The sequence below is a fragment of the Ursus arctos genome, unplaced genomic scaffold (assembly GCF_023065955.2).
Source record: "Ursus arctos isolate Adak ecotype North America unplaced genomic scaffold, UrsArc2.0 scaffold_16, whole genome shotgun sequence".
In the NCBI taxonomy this organism is placed as follows: Eukaryota; Metazoa; Chordata; class Mammalia; order Carnivora; family Ursidae; genus Ursus; species Ursus arctos.
In genome coordinates this window covers 27,552,693-27,573,382 of record NW_026622830.1, presented here as the reverse complement: position 1 = coordinate 27,573,382, position 20,690 = coordinate 27,552,693, and the positions used below count along the sequence as shown (strand labels likewise).

At 45.7% G+C, this 20,690-nt stretch overlaps 1 protein-coding gene across 1 annotated transcript; it reads left to right on the top strand.

Moving 5' to 3' along the window:
• Positions 1–1,730: 1,730 nt before the first annotated feature.
• On the top strand, positions 1,731–20,575 carry LOC113258254 (signal-regulatory protein beta-1-like). Its single transcript, XM_026502903.4, has 5 exons — positions 1,731–1,800; positions 11,710–12,063; positions 14,565–14,885; positions 15,473–15,802; positions 20,478–20,575. The coding sequence occupies exons 1-5, from the start codon at positions 1,731–1,733 to the stop codon at positions 20,573–20,575; spliced, it is 1,173 nt and encodes a 390-aa protein (XP_026358688.4).
• Positions 20,576–20,690: the final 115 nt, after the last annotated feature.

Below are 20,690 nucleotides of genomic sequence, written 5' to 3'. Positions count from 1 at the left end.
CACTCGGACTAGTGCTCATCGCATGGACATTCTCTTCTGCGTAACTCTTACAACATCAATCGACTCACCTACGTTAGTTTTTACCCACATTAAAGCTACACATGCACCAGCTTCAATGGGCAAAGAGTTCTATACCTTCTGTATATGAAAACTGGAGTCTCCCGACCTCCCACTATTTTCCACCTCCCAGAGGCAACCATTTGCCACACTTAATTGATTTTTAACTGCATCCTCTAAATGTTCCAGCCAGATCTCATCTAGCATCTTATACTATCACTTCTTGAACACGTCCATAGGCGTTATTCACTGACTTCTCCCTCCGGATGGTGGGGATACAACGCTCTGTCACTCCAGACCCCACATTACGTGTGCACACTTCTACCCCACCACCTTAATATTTTCATTTTAACTAATGTCATAGTCAGTGTCCACATTACAATGACAAGGACATTGTGTTTTCTAGCTCAATCTGTAACATTCCCAGCTTTTGTTTGCGTCCATCTGCTGGCGTGTAGTTTGGGTAACCACCACCATATTCAGGGTACAGAACAGTATCACGGCCGCAGAGCTTCCCTTCTGCTCGCCTCTCGTAGTGACGGCCGGCCCCGCACCCAAACCGCTGGCCCATGCCGATCTGTTCTCTACAACTTCGAGAATGTTGTGCAAGTGGAGTCACGCGGTATGACACATTCTGAGATTGATTTTGTTCACTCCACATAAGGCCTTTGGAAACTGACAAGCTGTGCACACGTAGGTAAGTTACTCCTTTTCCTTACTGAGTAGTATTTCCCGGTACGAACGCACCACAGTTTGTTCAACCATTCACCTATCACTGGGCATTTTGGGTGCTTCCGGGGTGTTGGCACAGCAAAGAGAGCTCATTTACACATTCACACCCAGGTTTTTGTGAGGCTGTAGCCTTCATTACACTCAGATGAATGTCTGGGAGTGTGATTTGGGGGACATAGAACCCACTTCCTCTCCTGAAAGAATGGAGGAAATGATGCTTTTTGTTGGAGGCAAGCACATAAACAACTTCTTTTTTTTAAGATTTTATTTCTTTTTTAAGTAATCTCTACACTGAATTTGGGGCTTGAACCCACAACCCCAATCTAAAGAGTCGCACAATCCACTGGCTGAGCCAGCCAGGCACCCCAGACACATACTACTTCTGAGGTCCACGCTGCACTGCGCATTGGGGCAAAGTTTTACCCTTTCCATCAATAAAGGGTTAGAAAAGGGAGTCATTTCTGGAGCAGACCTCATTCAGTCCCAAGGTTTTGCAGGCCCTGGCGTACCTGTTCTTTCTTCCAGCTGAGTAGCTCTCCGTGGAGGCTGGTGCAGAATGAGGCCACAAGCCAGCCACCCCCGAGTATCCTGGGCTCAGGAGTTTGGGACACAGCCCCAAAGTGGAGAATCACCATGAACCTCCAGATGGGGGAAGGGACCCAGAGCAGAGAGCAGAGGCCCCCAGTGGGCAGGAAGCATCATTCCTGCTGGGTATGTCCACTCTCTGAAACCTAGGAAGAGGCCCTCCCCGCCATGAGGCCTTCTCTGCCTGACTTCTGTTTCACAATCCCGAAGCAGATTACTGCCTCACAGCCATGTCACTGCATCATAGACGCTTCCTCTTCTATCACAGGAGGGGCGGGCTGTTCCTCCCCCACAGAACAGACGCCCATCTCCCCAGCACACACATCTGCACAGAGCAGGGTCCTCAGGCCTCCACAATGTCACCTGCTGCCTCCGGACCCCGCCCTCATCCTTACCTGCTGCTGGCTCTGCTGTTGGGACTCACAGGTGAGCAATGCCTTGTGGGGGGGGGGACTCCCCATTCCCTGCCTCCTCACCCTCTCCCTGCCCCTGGACATAAACACAGGTGTGCTACCCAGACTTGCCACAGAAGGCCAAGGACAGGGTCTCATCTGAGAGCGTGAAATCAGGGATCTGAGCATTTCCTCTATGAATCCATCACCTGCAGCTAGTTACCAGGGGTGTCCAAACAGACAATGTTCCGATTAGTAACAACGACAACTTTATGCGAATTAATTAATCTAATCCTCACAACACCCGCCTATTAGCTATGACTGGACTCCTGATTGCAGATGGGGAAACTGAGGCAGAGAGTGCACCCAGCCTAGAGTCACTTACCTAAGTCAATGGAGAAGCTGGGATTCATGTCCAGGCCACTCAGCTCCACAGTTCACCCTGTTAACCCTGTTATGCTGCTTGGCTCCTCCGTGGAGGCTAATTGCAGAAACATCAGAAAACACAGAGAGGCAAACAGAAGAAGAGCCATCACTAATCACACTCCGAGGTCGCCAGGACTCCACTTGTGCTGGCTGTACTCCCAAACTCTTGTTAATGATGGTTCCCATGTGCCAAATTTTTTACTGAACTTTAACATGTATTATAATTTCATTTAATCCTCAAAACTATTTGTATACTAGCATGACAAGCCACACTTTATATAGACTTGTGAATGCACTTGTGTGTGTGTGTGTGTATGCATATGAGTGGGCGTGAGGAAGGGTACACACCCCAGGCATGCACACACACGCGATCATTGAAAATGATTTTCATATTGTTCTCTTCACATCAGGTCCCGTCTACCCGAGATGCACACTGAACAGATATCTGATTCCCTGTCTCTCAGCTACTCACCCTCTTTTTTAATTCTCTAAACTTATTGCTCACCCCCCACCACGCTCTTAAGACAAGCCAACTTCTCTCTTGGTAAAATGAGTAGAGCTTTGTGCATTACTACCCTGGAGATCCCCCTCCATGCTGGGTCGGGATGGGGAGGGCAGAAGGGGATCAAAGATGTGGCGACTCCTGCCTGTACGATCCGCATCTATAATTCCATCCACATTTGTATACCCTGATCCCAGTATCTAGTACCAGCTGACCCCTCCATACCTCGGGAAATCTCATAAGTAGTAACTTGCCAATTCCTTCAACACTCGCCATGTCCCACACACACCCGGACATGCCTACCTCTGTATAGATGAGACAAAGTAGTTGCCCTTAGGGAAGTTATATCAGAGTGGAGGAAAGGACAGGAAACAGTGGGCATAATAAATCAGAACATAACATAGAACACAGAAAGGGATGAGTGTTAAGAAAAAAACATGACAGGGGCGCCTGGGTGGCACAGCGGTTAAGCGCCTGCTTTCGGCTCAGGGCGTGATCCCAGTGTTATGGGATCGAGCTCCACATCAGGCTCCTCCACTATGAGCCTGCTTCTTCCTCTCCCACTCCCCCTGCTTGTGTTCCCTCTCTCGCTGGCTGTCTCTATCTCTGTCAAATAAATAAAATAAAATCTTTAAAAAAAAAAAAGAAAAAAACATGACAGCACAGCCGGATACGACGATGAGAGAACTTCCAGGGTAGGACGCATTTAAACCTTCAGGGAAGGCATCCCTGGAAATGGAGATTTGAGCAAAGACTGTAAGAAAGTGGGAGAGTGAGCCATGTGATTTTCTGGGGGAAGAGCCTTCCTGAACAGCATGGGAACAGCATGAGAGCAGAATTCTCCTGCTCTGTTCTAGTATTTGGACTTTTCTAAAAAAAAAAAAGATTTTATTTGTTTGAGACAACAAGAGAGAGGACAAGTGGGAGGGGGAGGGGCAGAGGGAGAAGCAGACTCCCCACTGAGCAGGGAGAGTGACATGGGACTTGATCCCAGGACCCTGAGATCATGACCTGAGCTGAAGGCAGATGCTTAACCAACTGAGCCACCCAGGTGCCCCCAAGGATTTGGGCTTTTACTCTGAGTGAAATGGTTGCCCTTGCAAGGTTTTGAAGACAGAAGTCACATGATGTGACATGAATTTTAAATTATTCTAGCGTTTGGTTGAGAACAGACGACCACAGGGCATAAACAGAAGCAATCGGAGCCTCAAGAGCTCACTGCCTTCATGCAAACAGCGAAAAGCACTTTTAACCAAGATAGCAGCCAGGAGAGAAAGGGGAAAGAGGTCAGATTGTGGGTGCATGCAGAGGGGAGCCAACAGGATTTCCCAATGCATAGGATTGGGGTGGGAAAGAAAGGCTCCATGACAGACTACAGACTCGGACTCCGGACTCCGGGGAAACAATCTGAGGGTTTCAGAGGGGAGGCAGGTGGGGGGATGGGGTAGCCTGGTGGTGGGTATTAAGGAGGGCACGTATTGCATGGAGCACTGGGTGTTATAAGCCATAATGAATCATGGAACTCTACATCAAAACCTCATGATGTACTGTATGGTGACTAACATAACATATAAAATTTTTTTAAAAAGGCTCTAAGGGCTTGGGACCAGAGCATCTGGGAGAATAAGAGACGTACAAGGATGTATGGGAAACTGGGGAGTTCAGTTTGAGACATGTTAACTGTGAGAGGTTTTGTTTTATTTTGTTTTGTTTTGAGAGATTTCTATTTACGAAAAATGTTGAGTGGCTGGTTGTACACAAAAATTGTGGAGTTTAGCGGCAAGGCCTGGGCCAGAGATGAACTATGAGAATTACAGATACACACATGGCAGAGTTTTCATCTTTCCCTGGCTCCTCTTTTTTTTTTTTTCCCCCCCTGGCTCCTCTTGACCCTCTAATCCCTGTTCCCTCTTCCATCCCATATTCCCTCCATGTCTCCCTCCAAGATGCATTCCTATTTCTTCCCATTATTGTCTTAGCAGTTCAGCTTCCCAACCCCAATCTTCTCCAGACACACACCGAAGTTCCTGATGTTCTTGGCACACGCAAGCCCTGTCCGTAACAGCACGTGCCCTCCTTAAGAGGCATGTTTGGTTGCAAATACTGCTATGTGCATGGGTTTTCCCAGCTCACACGCTGCAAGAATGAACCACAGATTTTCTCCCCGAGGGGCAGCTAAGAGAAATAGAAAAGAACCCTGAGCCCATGTGTGCTGCACCAGCAGCCTGCTCCTCTGATTTATATCCCTGCCTGGTTTGTAGGACACTTCAAGTAAGAAGGAATGATTCTGTATTTCTCGGTGTCTCCAGGGACTGGCTAGTCACTGAGGCAGGGAAATCCAACTGCAAAGTCTTGCACCTGTGGTTAAATGATATCCTGAAGGTAACTCGTGTCCCTTCAATGCATAACTCACTGTCCAGACATAGAACCACCCACAATTCTTTTCAGAACACAAGTCTGGAGCCTCCTGGTACCCTTACTTGGTTACTCCCGTGGTTCTATCTTCCCATTCAAGGACAGGTTTCTCAAATCTCCCAGCCCCTGGAACAATACATTTTCTCTTTTCCCTCGATCCATTTAGTCCAATCAAAGGCTCTACATGGGGCCATTACCTTCTTTGAGTACATAATTCTTACTGTGCTAAAATATACGTAACATAAAATCAATCATTTCTAAGGATACAATACAGTGGCCTTAAGTACATTCACAATGTTGTGAAACCAACACCACCGTACATTTCAGGGACGTTTTTGACATCCTAAGCAGACACTCTGCACCCATTAAATAAGAATTCCCCATTCCTTCTTCCCCCAAGGCCACTGGTAATCTCTATTCCAGTTTTTTTTTTAAGATTTTATTTCTTTATTTGAGAGAGAAAGAGCATGAGCAGGGGGGACAGGCAAAGGGAGAGGGATAAGCAGTTTCCCCCCTGAGCAGGGAGCCCAACGTGGGGCTCAATCCCAGGACGCTGGGATCATGACCTGAGTGGAAGGCAGATGCTTAACCAACAGAGTCAGCCAGGCTCCCTATTCTACTTTGTTCTATCTGTGAATTTGTCTCTTCTAGCTACTTCATGTAAGTGAAATCACATATCCGTCCTTTTGTATCTGGATTATTTCGCTTAGGATTTTTTTTTTTTAGTTTCATTCACATTATAGAACATATCAGATTGTCATGGCTTATTAAGGCTGAATAATATTCCATTGCATATATCATACATACATTTGTTTATCCATTCATCTATTGATGGAAATTATTTCTTTTTCTGTTACCTTTCAGTTATCATGAATAATGCTGCTATGAACACTGATGTACAATTATCTCAGTACCTTCCTCTAATTTGAGGGGTATTTACCTAAGAATAGAATTGTTGAGTCATATGGCAAATTATACATAATTAAACTTTAAAGAAAATACCACTGTTTCCACAGTGGCTGCATCATTTTATATTCTTACCAACAATGTCCAAGAACTTCAATTTATCCACAACTTACTCAACACTTATTTTCTGATTTTTTTGTATTGTATTTCATTTTGTTTTGTTTTGTTTTTGATAAAAGCCATTCTAAGGGATGAAGGGGTATCTCGTTGTGATTTTGATTTTCATTTTTCTAATAACTAGTGATGTTCAACATCTTTTCATGTACTTTCTCACTATTTGGATATTTTCTTTGGACAAATGTCTATTCTAGTCCTTGGTCCATTTTTTTTAAAGATTTTATTTATTTATTCGACAGAGATAGAGACAGCCAGCGAGAGAGGGAACACAAGCAGGGGGAGTGGAAGAGGGAGAAGCAGGCTCATAGCGGAAGAGCCTGATGTGGGGCTCGATCCCACAACGCCGGGATCACGCCCTGAGCCGAAGGCAGACGCTTAACCACTGTGCCACCCAGGCACCCCCTTGGTCCATTTTTTAACCCGGCTTTTTGTTATTTTCTTGTCGAATTGTAGGAGTTCTTTATATATGCTGTTAATAATCCTTTCTGAGAGATATGCTTTGCAAATATTTTCTCCCATTCTATAAGTTGTCTTTTCACTTTTGATATTGCCCTCTGCTGCACAGAAGTCTTTAATTTTGATGAAGTCCAATTTCTATATTTTTTTATTTTGTTATGTGTGCTCTTGGTGTGACGTCCAAGAAATCATTGCCCAATCCAATATCATGAGCTTTGCCTACAGTTTTTTTTTTTTCTCAGAATTTTATAGTTTGACTTTGACATTTAGGTCCCTTCATCCAATCTGAGTTCATTTTTCTATATAGAGTGAGAGTTCAACTTCATTCTTTGCATGTAGATATCCGGTTTTCCCAGCATCTTATGTTGAAAAGACTGTTCTTCCCCCCCATTGAAAGGTGTTAGCACTTTTGTTGAAAATCCTTTGACCTTATATGTGAGGCTTTATTGCTAGGCTCTCTATTCTCTTGCTCTATATCTCTGTTCTATTGTCAGTACCACAGTACTCTAAGTATTATACTTGGTAGTAGGTTTTCAAATCAAGAAGTGTGAACTCTCCAACTATGTTCTTTTCAAGATTATTTGGTGATTTGGGGTTTGCATATGAATTTTTAAATGGGCTTTTCTATTTCTTTTTTTTTTTTTTTTAAGATTTTATTTATTTATTTGACAGAGAGAGACAGCCAGCAAGAGAGGGAACACAAGCGGGGGGAGTGGGAGAGGAAGAAGCAGGCTCCCAGCAGAGGAGCCTGATGCGGGGCTCGATCTCAGAGCGCCAGGATCATGCCCTGAGCCGAAGGCAAACGCTTAATGACTGAGCCACCCGACGCCCCGGCTTTTCTATTTCTTTAAAAAAAAAAAAATGCCCTGGGGATTTTGGAAGTGCTTGCATTGAATTTCTAGATCACTTTAGGTAGTATTGACAACTCAACAATATGAAATCTTCCAATCCATGAATGGGGGATGTTTTCCCATTTATTTATGTCTTCTTTCATTTCTTTCAGCAATGTTTTGCACTTTCCAGTGTACAAGTCTTTCATTTCCATGCAAAAATTTACTCCTAAGTATTTTATACTTTTTTATATTAGTGTAAGTGGAATTCTTTGCTGAATTTCCTTTTTGAGCTATTCATCACAACTGTGTAGAAATGCACCTGATTTTTGGGGCGCCTGGGTGGCACAGCGGTTAAGCGCCTGCCTTCGGCTCAGGGCGTGATCCCGGCGTTACGGGATCGAGCCCCACGTCAGGCTCCTCTACTATGAGCCTGCTTCTTCCTGTCCCCCTCCCCCTGCTTGTGTTCCCTCTCTCGCTGGCTGTCTCTCTCTCTGTCAAATAAATAAATAAAATCTTTAAAAAAAAAAAAAAAGAAAAGAAATGCACCTGATTTTGACTGTTGAATTTGTAGAACATAAATTAACTGAATTTATAACTAACTCCAACAGTTTACGTTTATGTATGAAATCTTTAGGATTGCTACCCATGAAATCATGTCATGTGCAAAGAGAGGTAGTTTTACTTATTCCTTTGCAACGTGAGTGCTATTTATGTATTGTTTCTTGACTAATTGCATTTTCTAGAATTTCCAGTATTGCGTTGAATAGAAGTGGTGGAAGTGGACTTCCTTGCCTTATTCCTGATCTTAGGGAAAAAACTCTCAAACTTTCATCATCAAGGATGATGTTAGCTATAGGTTTTTCGTATATGACTTTCTCATTTTGTGTAAGTTTCCATCTATTCCTAGTTTAATGATCATTTTTATCATGAAAAACATTGACTTTTGTCAAGTGACTTTTCTACATCAAATTAGATGATCTTGGTAATTTTCTTCTTCATTCTATAAATGTGGCCTATTACACTGCCTGATTTTCATATGGTGAATCATTCTTGCATTCCAGGAAGAAACCCCCTTGGTCGTTGTGTATAATTCTTTTAATACGCTGTGGAGTTTGCTTTGCTGATGTTTTGTTGAGCGTTGTTGCATCAGTATCCAGACAAGATACTGGTGTGTAGTTTTCTTGTAGTGTCTTTGTTGGCTTTGGTATCAGAATAATGCTGCCCTAGGATGAGTCTCAGAATGACTCAAAATGACTCAGGAGTCTTCCGTACTCTTTAATTTTTTGGAATTGTTTGAAGAGGATTAGTGTTAGTTTTTCTTTGAAAGTTTGGAAGGAGGGGCGCCTGGGTGGCTCAGTCGTTAAGCGTCTGCCTTGGGCTCAGATCATGATCCCAGGGTCCTGGGATCAAGCCCCACATTGGGCTCCCTGCTCAGTGGGGAGCCTGCTTCTCCCTCTCCCTCTCCTGCTCCCCCAGCTTGTGCTCTTTTGCTGTCTCTCTGTCAAATAAATCGTAAAAAAAAAAAAAGTTTGGGAAGATAGTACCTGGGTGGCTCAGTTGGCATCCGACTCTTGATTTTGGCTGATCTTAGGGTTGTGGGATAGAACCCCAAGTCAGGCTCCATGCTCAGCGCAGAGTTGGTTTGTCCCTCTTCCTCTGCTTTCCCCCCCACTCTCTCTCCCTCCCTCTCTCTGTCTCGGTCTCTCTCTAAAACAAATAAATGAAATCTTTAGAAAAAAAGAAGTTTTAAGAATTCACCAGTGAAGCTACATGGTCCTGGACTTTTCTTTGTTGAGAAATTTCTGATTATTGATTCAATTACCTTACTAGTGATATTCTATTCAGATTTTCTATGTCTTCCTGATTCAGTCTTGGTAAATTGTGTGTGTCTAGAAATTTGTCCTTTTAATCTAGGTCATTCAATTTATTGGTGTGTAATTGTTTGAGGTACACTTTTAGAATCCCCTTTATTGCTATAAAATGGTTAGTAATATCTTTCTCTTATTTCGGATTTTAATCAAGTCTCTCTCTCTCTCTTTTTTCTGTTAGTCAATTTAGCTAAAGTTTTGTCAACTATATTGCTGTTGTTGCTGTTGTTTTTGAAGAACTACTCTTGGGCTTTTTTATTTTCTCCCTTGTTTTTCTATTAACATTTTCTTTTATTTTTTTAATTATTGTTATGTTAGTCACCATACAGTACGTCATTAGTTTTTGATGTGTGTTCCGTGATTCATTGTTTATTAACATTTTATTTAACTCTATACTAGTCCTTTTTATTTCCTTCATTCTGCTAGCTTTGAGATTGCGGTTTATTTTTCTCTTCTTTTTCTGATTTCTTAATGTGTATAGTTATTAATACATTTGTGACCTTTCTTTAATGTAGGCATTACAGCTATAAATTTAACTCTAGCACTGCTTTCACTCCAGGTTGTAGATCTGGGCATGTTGTGTTTCCATTTTCATTCAAGTCAAGGTGTTCTCTAATTTCCCCTGTGATTCTTTCTTGGCCCTTTTGATTTTTTAAGAGTGTGTTGTTTTATATCAATATATTTGAGAACATTTGATTTCTTCTTCTGTTATTGATTTCTAGTTTAATTTCACAAGCTCCTTCACTAGTTCACTTCTTCAATATTTCTTCTTCCAGATTCCAGTAAGTTGCCTGCTCAATCAGCCTCTGTGACGATGGCCCATACAAAGGGTTTGTTTGTTTATTTATTGGTTTGTTTGTTTGTTTGTTTTACAGTGACTGGTTTCTGTAACAGTCCAGGGAGACATGTGGTCGACAGAACAATGCCCCCCCCCCAAAAGCGGTCCATATCCTAATACCCAGAACCTGTGAACAGTTTTCTTTTATATAGCAAAAGGCATTTTGTAAAAATGATTAACTTAAGTCTCTTATCTGAGGAGATTATCCTAGATTATCAAAGTGGTCTCAATATAGTCACAAGAATCCTTACAAGAAGGAGCAGGAAAGTCAAAGTTTGTTGCAACATGGACGGGACTGGAGGAGATAATGCTAAGCAAAATAAGTCAAGCAGAGAAAGACAATTATCATATGGTTTCACTCATTTATGGAACATAAGAAGTAGGAAGATCGGTAGGAGAAGAAAGGGAAGAAGAAAGGGGGGGTAAACAGAAGGGGGAATGAACCATGAGAGACTATAGACTCTGGGAAACAAACTGAGGGCTTCAGAGGGGAGGGGGGTGGGAGATTGGGATAGGCCAGTGATGGGTATTAAGGAGGGCATGTATTGCATGGTGCACTGGGTGTTATACGCAAGTAATGAATCCTGGAACTTTACATCAAAAACTAGGGATGTACTGTATGGTGACTAACATAATATAATAAAAAATATTATTAAAAAAAAAGAAAAGAATAAGTGACAATAGAGGTGAGAATTTGGAGTGATACAAAGATACAAACCATGAGAAAAGGAATGTCAGTAGTTTCTAGAATTTGGAAAGGCAAGGAACAGACCTCCAGAAGAAATGCAGCTTGGCTGACCCTTAGTCTTAGCACAGTGACAGCAACTTTGGACTCCTGATCCAGAATTATAAAATAGTACATTTATGCAGGTTTCAAGCACTACATTTTAAATGATTTGTTACAGCAGCATTTAGAAACTGATACGATATGATTGCAATATGGGGGGAAAAGAATCCTAGAGATTTGAAACAATGTTTTACTTCTCATTTCAACTACCTTTTCATGTGTCGGAAGCTCCGTCATCACCGTCACTCACGTGTCCAGACTGATCAGCAGACCCAGCACGTGCACGTGCGTGTGGAGGAGGGAAGTGGATCCACAGAGGTTCTTGAAATTAAATGCAGAGCCCAGAAAACACGTCCTCCCTTCAGCTCACACACAGTGGTCTAAAGAAGTCTCAGGGTCCCCCTGGATGCAAGGGTCTAGAGAGTGCAACACGCCATGAGGCCAGAAAGTGGACAACCAGAAACACTGGGTGAAACACGACACTTCAGAGAGGCTGAGGCACTCACACCTGCTGTGTGACACATCACGGAGTCTCTCTGTGTCTCAGTTTCCTCATTGGTGATGGGGTCTCACGTTACAGGCTCGTGGGGAGGGCTGCATGGCGAGTCCATGTGACATGCTGAGCTCCAGGCCCGCTCACGGTGCGCACTCAGTCAATGAGCTGTTGTGGATAAACACTTGAGGGGACGTATGGGATCACGTCAGGAGCAATAAATGCCGGCTGTTTCCCTCCAGGTGCGGCAGGAGAGCCGGAGCTGCAGGTGATCCAGCCTGACAAGTCAGTGTCTGTCGCAACCGGACAGACAGCCACTCTGCACTGCACCCTGACCTCCATGCTCCCCATTGGGCCGGTTGTGTGGTTCCGGGGAGCAGGGCCAGCCCGGGAGTTAATCTTCAGTTTCAGAGGAGGCCACTTCCCCCGAGTAACAAATATTTCAGACGCCAGAAGGAGAAACAACACAGACTTTTCCATCCGCATCAGTAACATCATCCCAGCCGACACGGGAACCTACTACTGTGTGAAGTTCCAGAAAGGGTTCCCTGATGTAGAGATTAGGTCTGGACCAGGCACCCAGGTCACTGTGAGTGGTGAGTATGATGTGGGCCTCTGCTGTCCCTTGGTTGTGACAATCGGTCAATAAGAATGCCCTCCATTGTCTGACAGCTTGGAATCAGGTGTTGTGGTGGTGGGTGTCCCTGACTTCAGCCCCTTCCACAGATCAGGGAAGTTGAGGCTTGGAGAGGTCATGCTATTTGCTCAAGGCTCCATGGCTGTAAAACGGTGGGAAAATCTAGAACTCCTGTCTGCAGACTCCATTGCTCTTGCCTTTTCCAGTCCTGACCAGCCCTCTGGTCCAGGGATGAGAGATTGAAGTCTGAGTGGCTTTCCCAGTCTTAAGGCCAGACCTCACCCTTGCCTCCTGAGAACACTGTCTTCCATGTGGCCAGTCCTCTCTTGACTCAGCACTTACTGAGCACCTGCTGTATGCAGGCTTTGTTTCAGATGCTGTGGAGCAGCAGGGAACAAAACAGGCAAAGTCTCCTCTTTCGTGAAGCTGACATTCCCTTCCCTTGCCATGTAGGAATACACTTAGGGCAGGGAGGTGGGACAAGGTCTTTCTTTCTTTCAGCTTCAGAAAAATCACAGTGGGAAGAGGCATAGGCTTACTGTTTACTCTGACAACCCAGGCAGGAGAAGATGCCAGAAGTTGGGCATTTGTTGTGGGTCCATCCAGAAAAGCTTCATGAAATTCAGGCCTGGCTCATGTAATAGCGACTGAGTCTCCCCACAGCGCCTGGACATAGGCATGAAGGTGGCTTTATCCTGATTGTGCAGATATTACAGAAGTTCCCGTGGTGTTTCCCTTGCCTGGAGCCACAGCTGGTACGTGGCCTCCTAGGAGACCGCTCCTTCCTCTTCCCCAAGCTGCCTACCCAGGTGATGCCCTGGATGGGAATGGACAGAGACGGAGGGGCCGGGGCAGGGAGCAGGCCAGACCCTGCGTCTTCATTGTGGCAGGCGCTTCTCTTACCAGAGGTAGCAAGGAGGAGCCGCCGCTGCCCTTTTACAGATGAGGACACTGAGGCTCAGGGGACCTGACCTAAGCAGGCAGAGGAGCCAAGATGACCCCAAGCCTCTGGACTTACAGCCCTGCTCCCTGCATACTCACTGCGCTGGTCAAAATGAAGAAAGTGCCGACTTTCTCCTTGAAAATCTTGCATTGTTCTCTTTTTCAGCAGTAAGCATTTTAAAAAGTTATGAGAGAAGGTGGTGCTGTTTTGCACCCCCAGATCTGACAGATACACAGTCATCTCACGAAGTGTTGAGCCTGCTCCTGGAGGACATGGCTGCACACATAAGAGCATCAAGAGTCTTTCCCTTCTGTGCAATGTTCTCCTTCACTGAGCAGCCTGGGGCAATGACCTGGACAGAGCAGAGGGGCCCCCGCAAGCCCAGCATCACGGGGCACCCCATTCCTGGCTCTGCAGACTGAGGATGCTAGGGAGGCACTTCCTGGATTGTGTCTCAGCTCCGTGAACCGGAGTTCATATTCTAGACTCAGCTGTTGGGACCCCGCATCTTCCCTCTGTTGCTACAGGGCCAGCAGGTCTGGGCAACCAGAGGGACCCCTCCCCCTAACTGCTTGCAGTGGAGAATCTCTGAGGGAGAAGGAGGGCAGTGGTCACTGTCGGGCTGGAGAAAGCGGGACCGTTGCTCTGTTGTGGATGAAACAGCTGGAGGCCACAAAAGTCCCTCTAGGATACAATGAGGGGTGAGGAACAGCCCCTTTGTAACTGGACCAGAGGAGGTCGGCTCCTTGGCGAGGTATAGACAGAGACTACGCAGGGGGAGTTCCCTCACAACGTTGTCTTTATTTGTACAGATAAAGAGATCTCGGGGAATAATTTCCAAAGCGTGACCCCAAACAGGGGCAAGCAAGCTCCATTTATGAGGGCTTTGGATGAATATTCAGAGGGAGATCTTAACATTATAATGAGACTGAAGTTACTGTCAACCACTGAGTTATCCCCTCCTTTCCATGTGCATTTTCAGTGATAAATGCCAAGCAGAACTGCTTGTATTCCCTCACTCGCCCCTCACTGTGACCCCAGGAAGGAGACATGCCCATTTCACACAGGAGGAGCCACACTGTGCCACGGCCACACCTCCTGTGGGCTGGCCAGCCTCGTTCTGGCTTCCATGGGGGTCCCGCTCAGCCCCTGCTTCCCCTGCACGGACTGCTGCACACGCTCTCTGACCTCGGTGAGGTTTGCAGGGAGGCGGCTAGGATGGTTGATGCCAAGAGTCAGACCCGTCAGAAATGTCATTCCTGTGCCCAGATTGGTGGCAAGTCACCTGGCAGAGAAGAGAAGGGGGACCTTGAACTCAGGCCTGGAACTGCCCCTGGGCCCTGTCCCCGACTCAGAGTTCAGCTCTGGAACCTGGGGTCCTCCTCTGTGCGATGAGGAGATGACACCGCCCTCCCCACACTATCAGAAAGGCCGAGGTTTCTCCACAGTGTCACACACGTATCCTTACTGTTGATGACCACAGTCATGCTTACTGATCACAAATGCTCCTCTTGTAGCCAAACCCTCTCCCCCCGTGGTGTCGGGCCCCGCGGCCAGGGCCTCGCCTGAGCAGACAGTGAGCTTCACCTGCGAGTCCCACGGCTTCTCCCCCAGAAACATCACCCTGAGATGGTTCAAAAACGGGAATGAGCTCGCAGCCTCCCAGACCACCGTGGACGCAGAGGGACACGGCACTTCCTACAACATCTCCAGCACGACCAGGCTGGCGCTGGCCCCGGGGGACGTTCGCTCCCAGGTCATCTGCGAGGTGACCCACATGACCCTGCAGGGGGGCCCTCCTCTCCGTGGGACTGCCAACTTGTCTGCGGTCCTCCGAGGTAGATGTCCCTCACCCCAGCTCAAGCCCAGGTCTGCCCCCAAGTCTCTGGGCCTGCCCCTCCCCCACTCCCTGCCCCAGGCCTTCCACTGCCCGGGGTTGACATCTGACAGACCCTCCCAGTCACCCCTGACCTAGGTGCACCGTCATCCCCTACTGTTTTCATGGCAGCTGCGGGGTGAACACCTACCGTGTGCCAGCACTGCGCTGGGTGGTTCATTTACTTTACCATAGCAATCCCAATTATTGAGCACCTGCTGTAATCCAAGCCACCGTGTGCTTGGTGATGTCATTTATTTTGCTACAGTTATTCTATTCCAACTGCATGCCATGGACTGAGTATCTTGATTTCACTCATTCTTAGCCTAATAGGAGCTACCAGTCCTTGAGCACCTACTGTGTGCTGGGCACTGTGCTTAGGGATTTCATTCATATGCAAAGACTACCCTCAGTGTTTGAGCACCAGCTGCATACCTAGCACTGTTTTGGGTGATTCCCTTGCTGTGTGGTGGGAGCTAGGTTCTCGAGCCCCTCCCCTGTGATCTGTCTGTTCCATAAAGTTAGGGCTTCTCCTCCATGCTCTTTCAGTTCCGCCCACCTTGGTGGTTTCCCAGCAATGCATTGCAGAAGACCAGGTGAAGGTCACTTGCCACGCAAAGAAGTTCTACCCCCAGCACCTGCAGCTGATGTGGTTGGAGAATGGAAACATGTCCCGAACAGAAACAGCCTCAAGCATCATGGAGAACAAGGATGGGACCTTTAACTGGATGAGCTGGCTCCTGGTGAATTTATCTGCCCACACAGAAGAGATGGTGCTCACCTGCAAGGTGAAGCATGATGGCCAGCGGGTGGTCACCAAAAGCCATATACTGGAGACCTCTGCCCACCAAAAAGACCAGTGCACAGGTGGAAACTCTGGTGAGGCTTGTGCCACATGATCTGGCATTTAAATTTTATCTTTTCTTTTTTTTATGTGGAAAGTAGTAATTCACGCTTATAACAGAATAATCCAGAAGTCTAAAGATATAAACTAGAATTTTCTAATTTCTAGAAGTTTCTAATTTCCCTTCTCCCAAAACCCACACTCCAACATGATCATGGTAAGATTCAGTATTTATATTTATAGATCTTTTGACATAAATATGCATTAGAGAAAGAAAGAAAGAAAGAAAGAAAGAAAGAAAGAAAGAAAGAAAGAAAGAAAGAAAGAGAGAGAAAAAAGGAGGGAGATAATCTTGTTGTTAGGGTCCTGTCTCCGGCTTCTTCACCTGACAGTGATCACGTCACCATGCTAGACCAGCCAACCCCTCTTCTTGTTCTTTCTCACCTGGGTGTGGTCTTTATCCCTTGTAGATCTTTTCATCATCCTCCCAGCAAATATCTCTTAAAACTAGAAGTATGCAGAAGTTGCATCAATGTGTCCACTAACGACTTAGTCATGGATGCACATCCAGTTGCAAATGGAGTCCATAATTCTGTGGTCATGTGATTAATGACATTGATTTTTCTACAAAACCAATATAATTACACACTTCATAAAATTAACAACTATTCCCTCATATCATCTAAAATGGAATATATATTCAGATTTCCCAAAACTTCTACTATAACTTTATTTTGTGCACCTAACTTCATTTTAATTAATCTGTAAATGCTTGAAAGAATTTTCCTGTGAAACACCTGGGCCTCCACAATTCTTTTGTTGATTTGAAAAGAATCTGAATAGCTGGGGCTACTCAAATTCTTCATTTCATATTGGATGCTCATGGCAAGCTGTGCTTTTGAGGAATTTGGTCCATTTTCTCTAAGTTGTCAAATTTCTGCCCATAGAGCTGCTCATACTATTACCTTGTTATCCTTGATGTCTGTAGGGTCTGTAGTGATATCCTGTTTCGTTCTTCATAATGGAAATGTGTCATTTCTCATAGTGTTTGTTGTCAGAAATACTAAAATTATTTCAGTTTTATCCATCTTTTCAAAGAATCCACTTTTGTTTTGGCAATTTTCTCCAGTTTCTTTTTTCTATTTTATTGCCTTTTCTCCTCTTTTTCCCCCCTTCTGCTTGATTTCTGTTTATTTTGCTCCTCCACACTTTTTGAAATGAGAGCTAAGATTACTGATACTAGATTTTTCTCTGTTTGAATGACACACCTGGGCCTCCATCTGTGCCTGGGAACACAGGAGTATGGAGTCAGGCTTCCTGGTGCTGTGTTCTTCCTCCAGTTCACAAGCACCTAGCCCACCTGGCTTCCTCTTCCATGTTTCAGAGTCCTCCTATGCTTGGACCTTATGTGATTTCCAGGGATCAGGGTCATACTGAATTAGGAGAGCAGAGAGAGATGAGTCCACACCATCTCATCTGGATCACCTAGGGTTTGGTTTTTAGTCTTTGGTCTTGCACTAGGGCTCAAACTATGGCTATTACTTCTGGTGCTTCCAGTGTGCCTGTACTAGTAAGCTTGCTAGTGCCTTAAGGCTGAAAATGGGTATTAGGGTTGTCTGGGTTGGAAGGCTGGAGCCAAGAGTAAGATGTCTATGTGATAACTGCTGTACCAGGATGCCACCTGCCCTGGACGTCCCAAGACTCCAGCCACTGCCATCCTGGGTCCAATGGGTGTGGTTTAATAATGTACATCTTTTTGTTCATGTTTATGGTATTGAGGTATTTCACAATACTTCTAGCTTAATGGACCTCCCTTCTCTCAGTATAGCATAACTTGGTATGTTACTGAGGCTTGGGGCTGGTTGATTGGTTGGACAGTGGGAAAGAGGTTCAGAGTCCTCTGATCTTCCTGGTTCTTCTTCCAGGACCCGAAGTTTGCCTCCCCCATTTTTCCTTCTTCTCTTCACCAATTTTGAAACAGCACCTCTTCCTTCTTTTTTTACATTTTCCCCTGAAGTTATGCATTTTAAATTGTGCCTGACCCTTTTATTCACATCTGTCCTTTCAAAATGTCCATGCCTCCCTGTATGAGGTTTTTATTGCTGCTGTAATAATTAGCACACACTTAATAGCTTAAAACAACACACATTCATTATCTCCAATTTCTAGAGGCCGAAAGTCTAAAATAGGGTGGCAGGACAACGTTCCTTCTGGGGGCTCTGGTGGAGAGTCTGTGTCCTTGCTGTTCCAATTCCTAGAAGGAACCCCACTCCTCTGCCAAGGCCCCTGCGTGCACTGACCTCTGCTGCAGTCACACCTTTTGCTCCCACTCTCCTGCTCCCTCCCTCACTTGTAAGGGTCTCTATGATTAAGTTGGCTCCAATTCCCATAGTCCAAGATAATGACCTGCTCAAGACCCTAGCTAATTACCATGCAGTTGCTCTTGAAGTGTAAGATACCATATTCACAGACCTGGGGGTTCTGGGTCAACCCTCTTAGGTCAGGCATACTTTGAAATCCCTTCCTATGATCTGTGTCCTGACCACAGGACACATTTCCAATATTTTCTAATTTAAGCTGGATTTAATATTGCTGGTGAGATTTCCAAATAGTTCTCAGGCTCCTTGGCTACCTGCCCTTGTCTGTTTCTCCTGCCCTTTCCTGTGTTGGACGAAGGTGGGAGGGCAATGACATAGAAAATTGTGCATTTGAATTTCATGATTTTTCTCTTTTGTCTCCCAGAGACTTTGCAGTTTGGGCATTGCTCTTCAAGGACTACTGAGAGCCAGTGTTCCATAGAATATGCTGTATTTTTATTGTTTTTTTCCTTTGGGTTGAGAGGCCGTTTTTGGAGATGAGTAGCTAAGCTGTTGCCTTGTCCTCACCAGCCAACTAGCACCTGTGGGCTTTGAATGCCTTGGCTCCAGTGTCCCGATCCCACACCTCAGTATCTATCTCCCATATTTCCCATCACAACCCTATTTTGGCAGAAAAGATGCCCTGTAGCTAAGAATTCAAACCTCTCTGTAGAGCTGATGCTCTGATGATTATACTGGACTCAATTATGTCCTCAAGCTTTTTCTGCCCTTCGCTCTAAGAGGTGACAGTCTACAATGTTGCCTGGAAGTCCTCTGACATTCACAAAGAGCTTTTCATGTGTGATCAATTGGTCTTCACATTGTATTGTCTTTCTGTGAAGGACTGATGCCCATCAATAGCCACCCAACCTGTAGTTCTTATAATGATCAACTCATTACCAAAATGTCAGGGTAGTCCCGTCCTCTGCTTACACCAGCCCAGGTCACCACAGTGAGGTTTCAGCAATGACAGTAGCAGAGCAAACTGGCGCCCACCCTGCTCTACCTTTCCTCAGGGCTAGGGACTTCTTGCCCAGCCTGCTGATAGAAACCCATGTCCAACTGTGCCCATTAGAGCTGGCAATCCAGATCCCTCCCAGACAAACTCTACGTGTCAGCTGACCTGGGAAGCAGACTCTAAGATGATATGAGAAGAGAGAAAGCTCACTGTGGAGTGCTGTCAGTCCATGTTTGTGAGAAAGGGAAGGAGGCAGGACTGGCAAAGGTATTTTAAAGATATTAAAAACAATGCAGCACAGCAAGACTCAGCCTCAGACAGAGAGCTGGCACGCTGGATGCTCTTTTGAGTGTATTAAATGCAGCAGAGGGGATAAGCCTCTGTATCCCCCACTTCCTCCAGCCCTCTGCTGCAGGCTGCCTTCTAGAAGTAGGTGCAAACATGGGCAATACAGCTCTTTCAACTGAGAAAAAGTCCAGAGGGCCACCCAGCAGAGACTCACCATCCTCTAATACGCCAGGGGCAAATATGGTGAGCTCTCTGCTCCTTACTTTAAAATTATTCCATATATGTCAAAAACTATTTCAATTTCTTTACATAAATATAAAAATAAAAATGAGTCATTGTGAAAAGGCAAAAATTCTGAAGCTGTGCTTCCAGATCCAACCTCTATGCCCAACAGAAAGATGTCAGCTGATATAGGCAGTGGGGTCCAGGTGGGCTGGATGGTATGTGCAGCCCCTTCCAAGCATTAGACCCCACTTCCTTGACTCCCCAGGGTATTGTCGAGCAACCAGGTCTCCTGAAATCAGGACAACCTGAGGCTCCCCTGAGGATCTGAGAATCTCATAGAGTCTTTGGGCCTGTGCGTGGAGCTAAGCAAGGCAGTCTTGCACCTCATTCACCAGGACATCTGTCTTCACACCACTCATGGACAGGCTGACATTCATTCCTACGACCCTGAGAGTTTGGAATTGTCCTGGTCCAGAGACAAGGTCTCAGAGTCATCCTTCAGGACAGCACTGAGGGATTTCTCTGGGTCTGAACCACCTCATCTTTTGATCCTCTGTAAACTCTGAGCCTCTTCCCTCATCAGAAAGAGGATATACGACCTGTCCCATTGGATATGAGGACCTTCAGTAAACCAAACCTACACATTATTGAGTGCTCATTCGCCCCACCTCTTCCCTCAAAAGGACACCTGGCAGTAAGAAAGGGGTGAGTGAGATGAACTTCTTACCCCAAATTCTGCCTTGAGCCTGATCACAGGGGAGGATATTGATGACCTCCAGAGCATTAATAAGCTTGAGTCACCTCGGATGGAGTAAATCGAGGCCCCTGGGAATAGAACCTAGGTGCCCCCTCTGATGGTGCCTCCAATCCCTTCATTTCCAGACCCAGAGCTGTCTACTCTACTCCTGGTGGCTCTCACCCTGGGCCCAAAGCTGCTGCTGCTCATCGCTGTCTCTGTCACCTATGCCCACAGGAAGTGAGCGCCTGACTGTAAGTTGTGGGAAAGGGATGGCACGCAAAGTTCAGTCCCAGAAGGAGCCAGGTCAGGAAGATGGGCAGCCCACAGGTCACACAGGGTCAACACGCACCTGGAGT

Excerpts from the sequence above, each read along its gene's own strand:
- LOC113258254 (XM_026502903.4), top strand. The coding sequence starts at position 1,731 with ATGTCACCTGCTGCCTCCGGACCCCGCCCTCATCCTTACCTGCTGCTG. Across the intron at positions 1,801-11,709 it reads TCTGCTGTTGGGACTCACAG|GTGCGGCAGGAGAGCCGGAG; the intron begins GTGAGCAATGCC and ends GTTTCCCTCCAG. Across the intron at positions 14,886-15,472 it reads CTTGTCTGCGGTCCTCCGAG|TTCCGCCCACCTTGGTGGTT; the intron begins GTAGATGTCCCT and ends ATGCTCTTTCAG.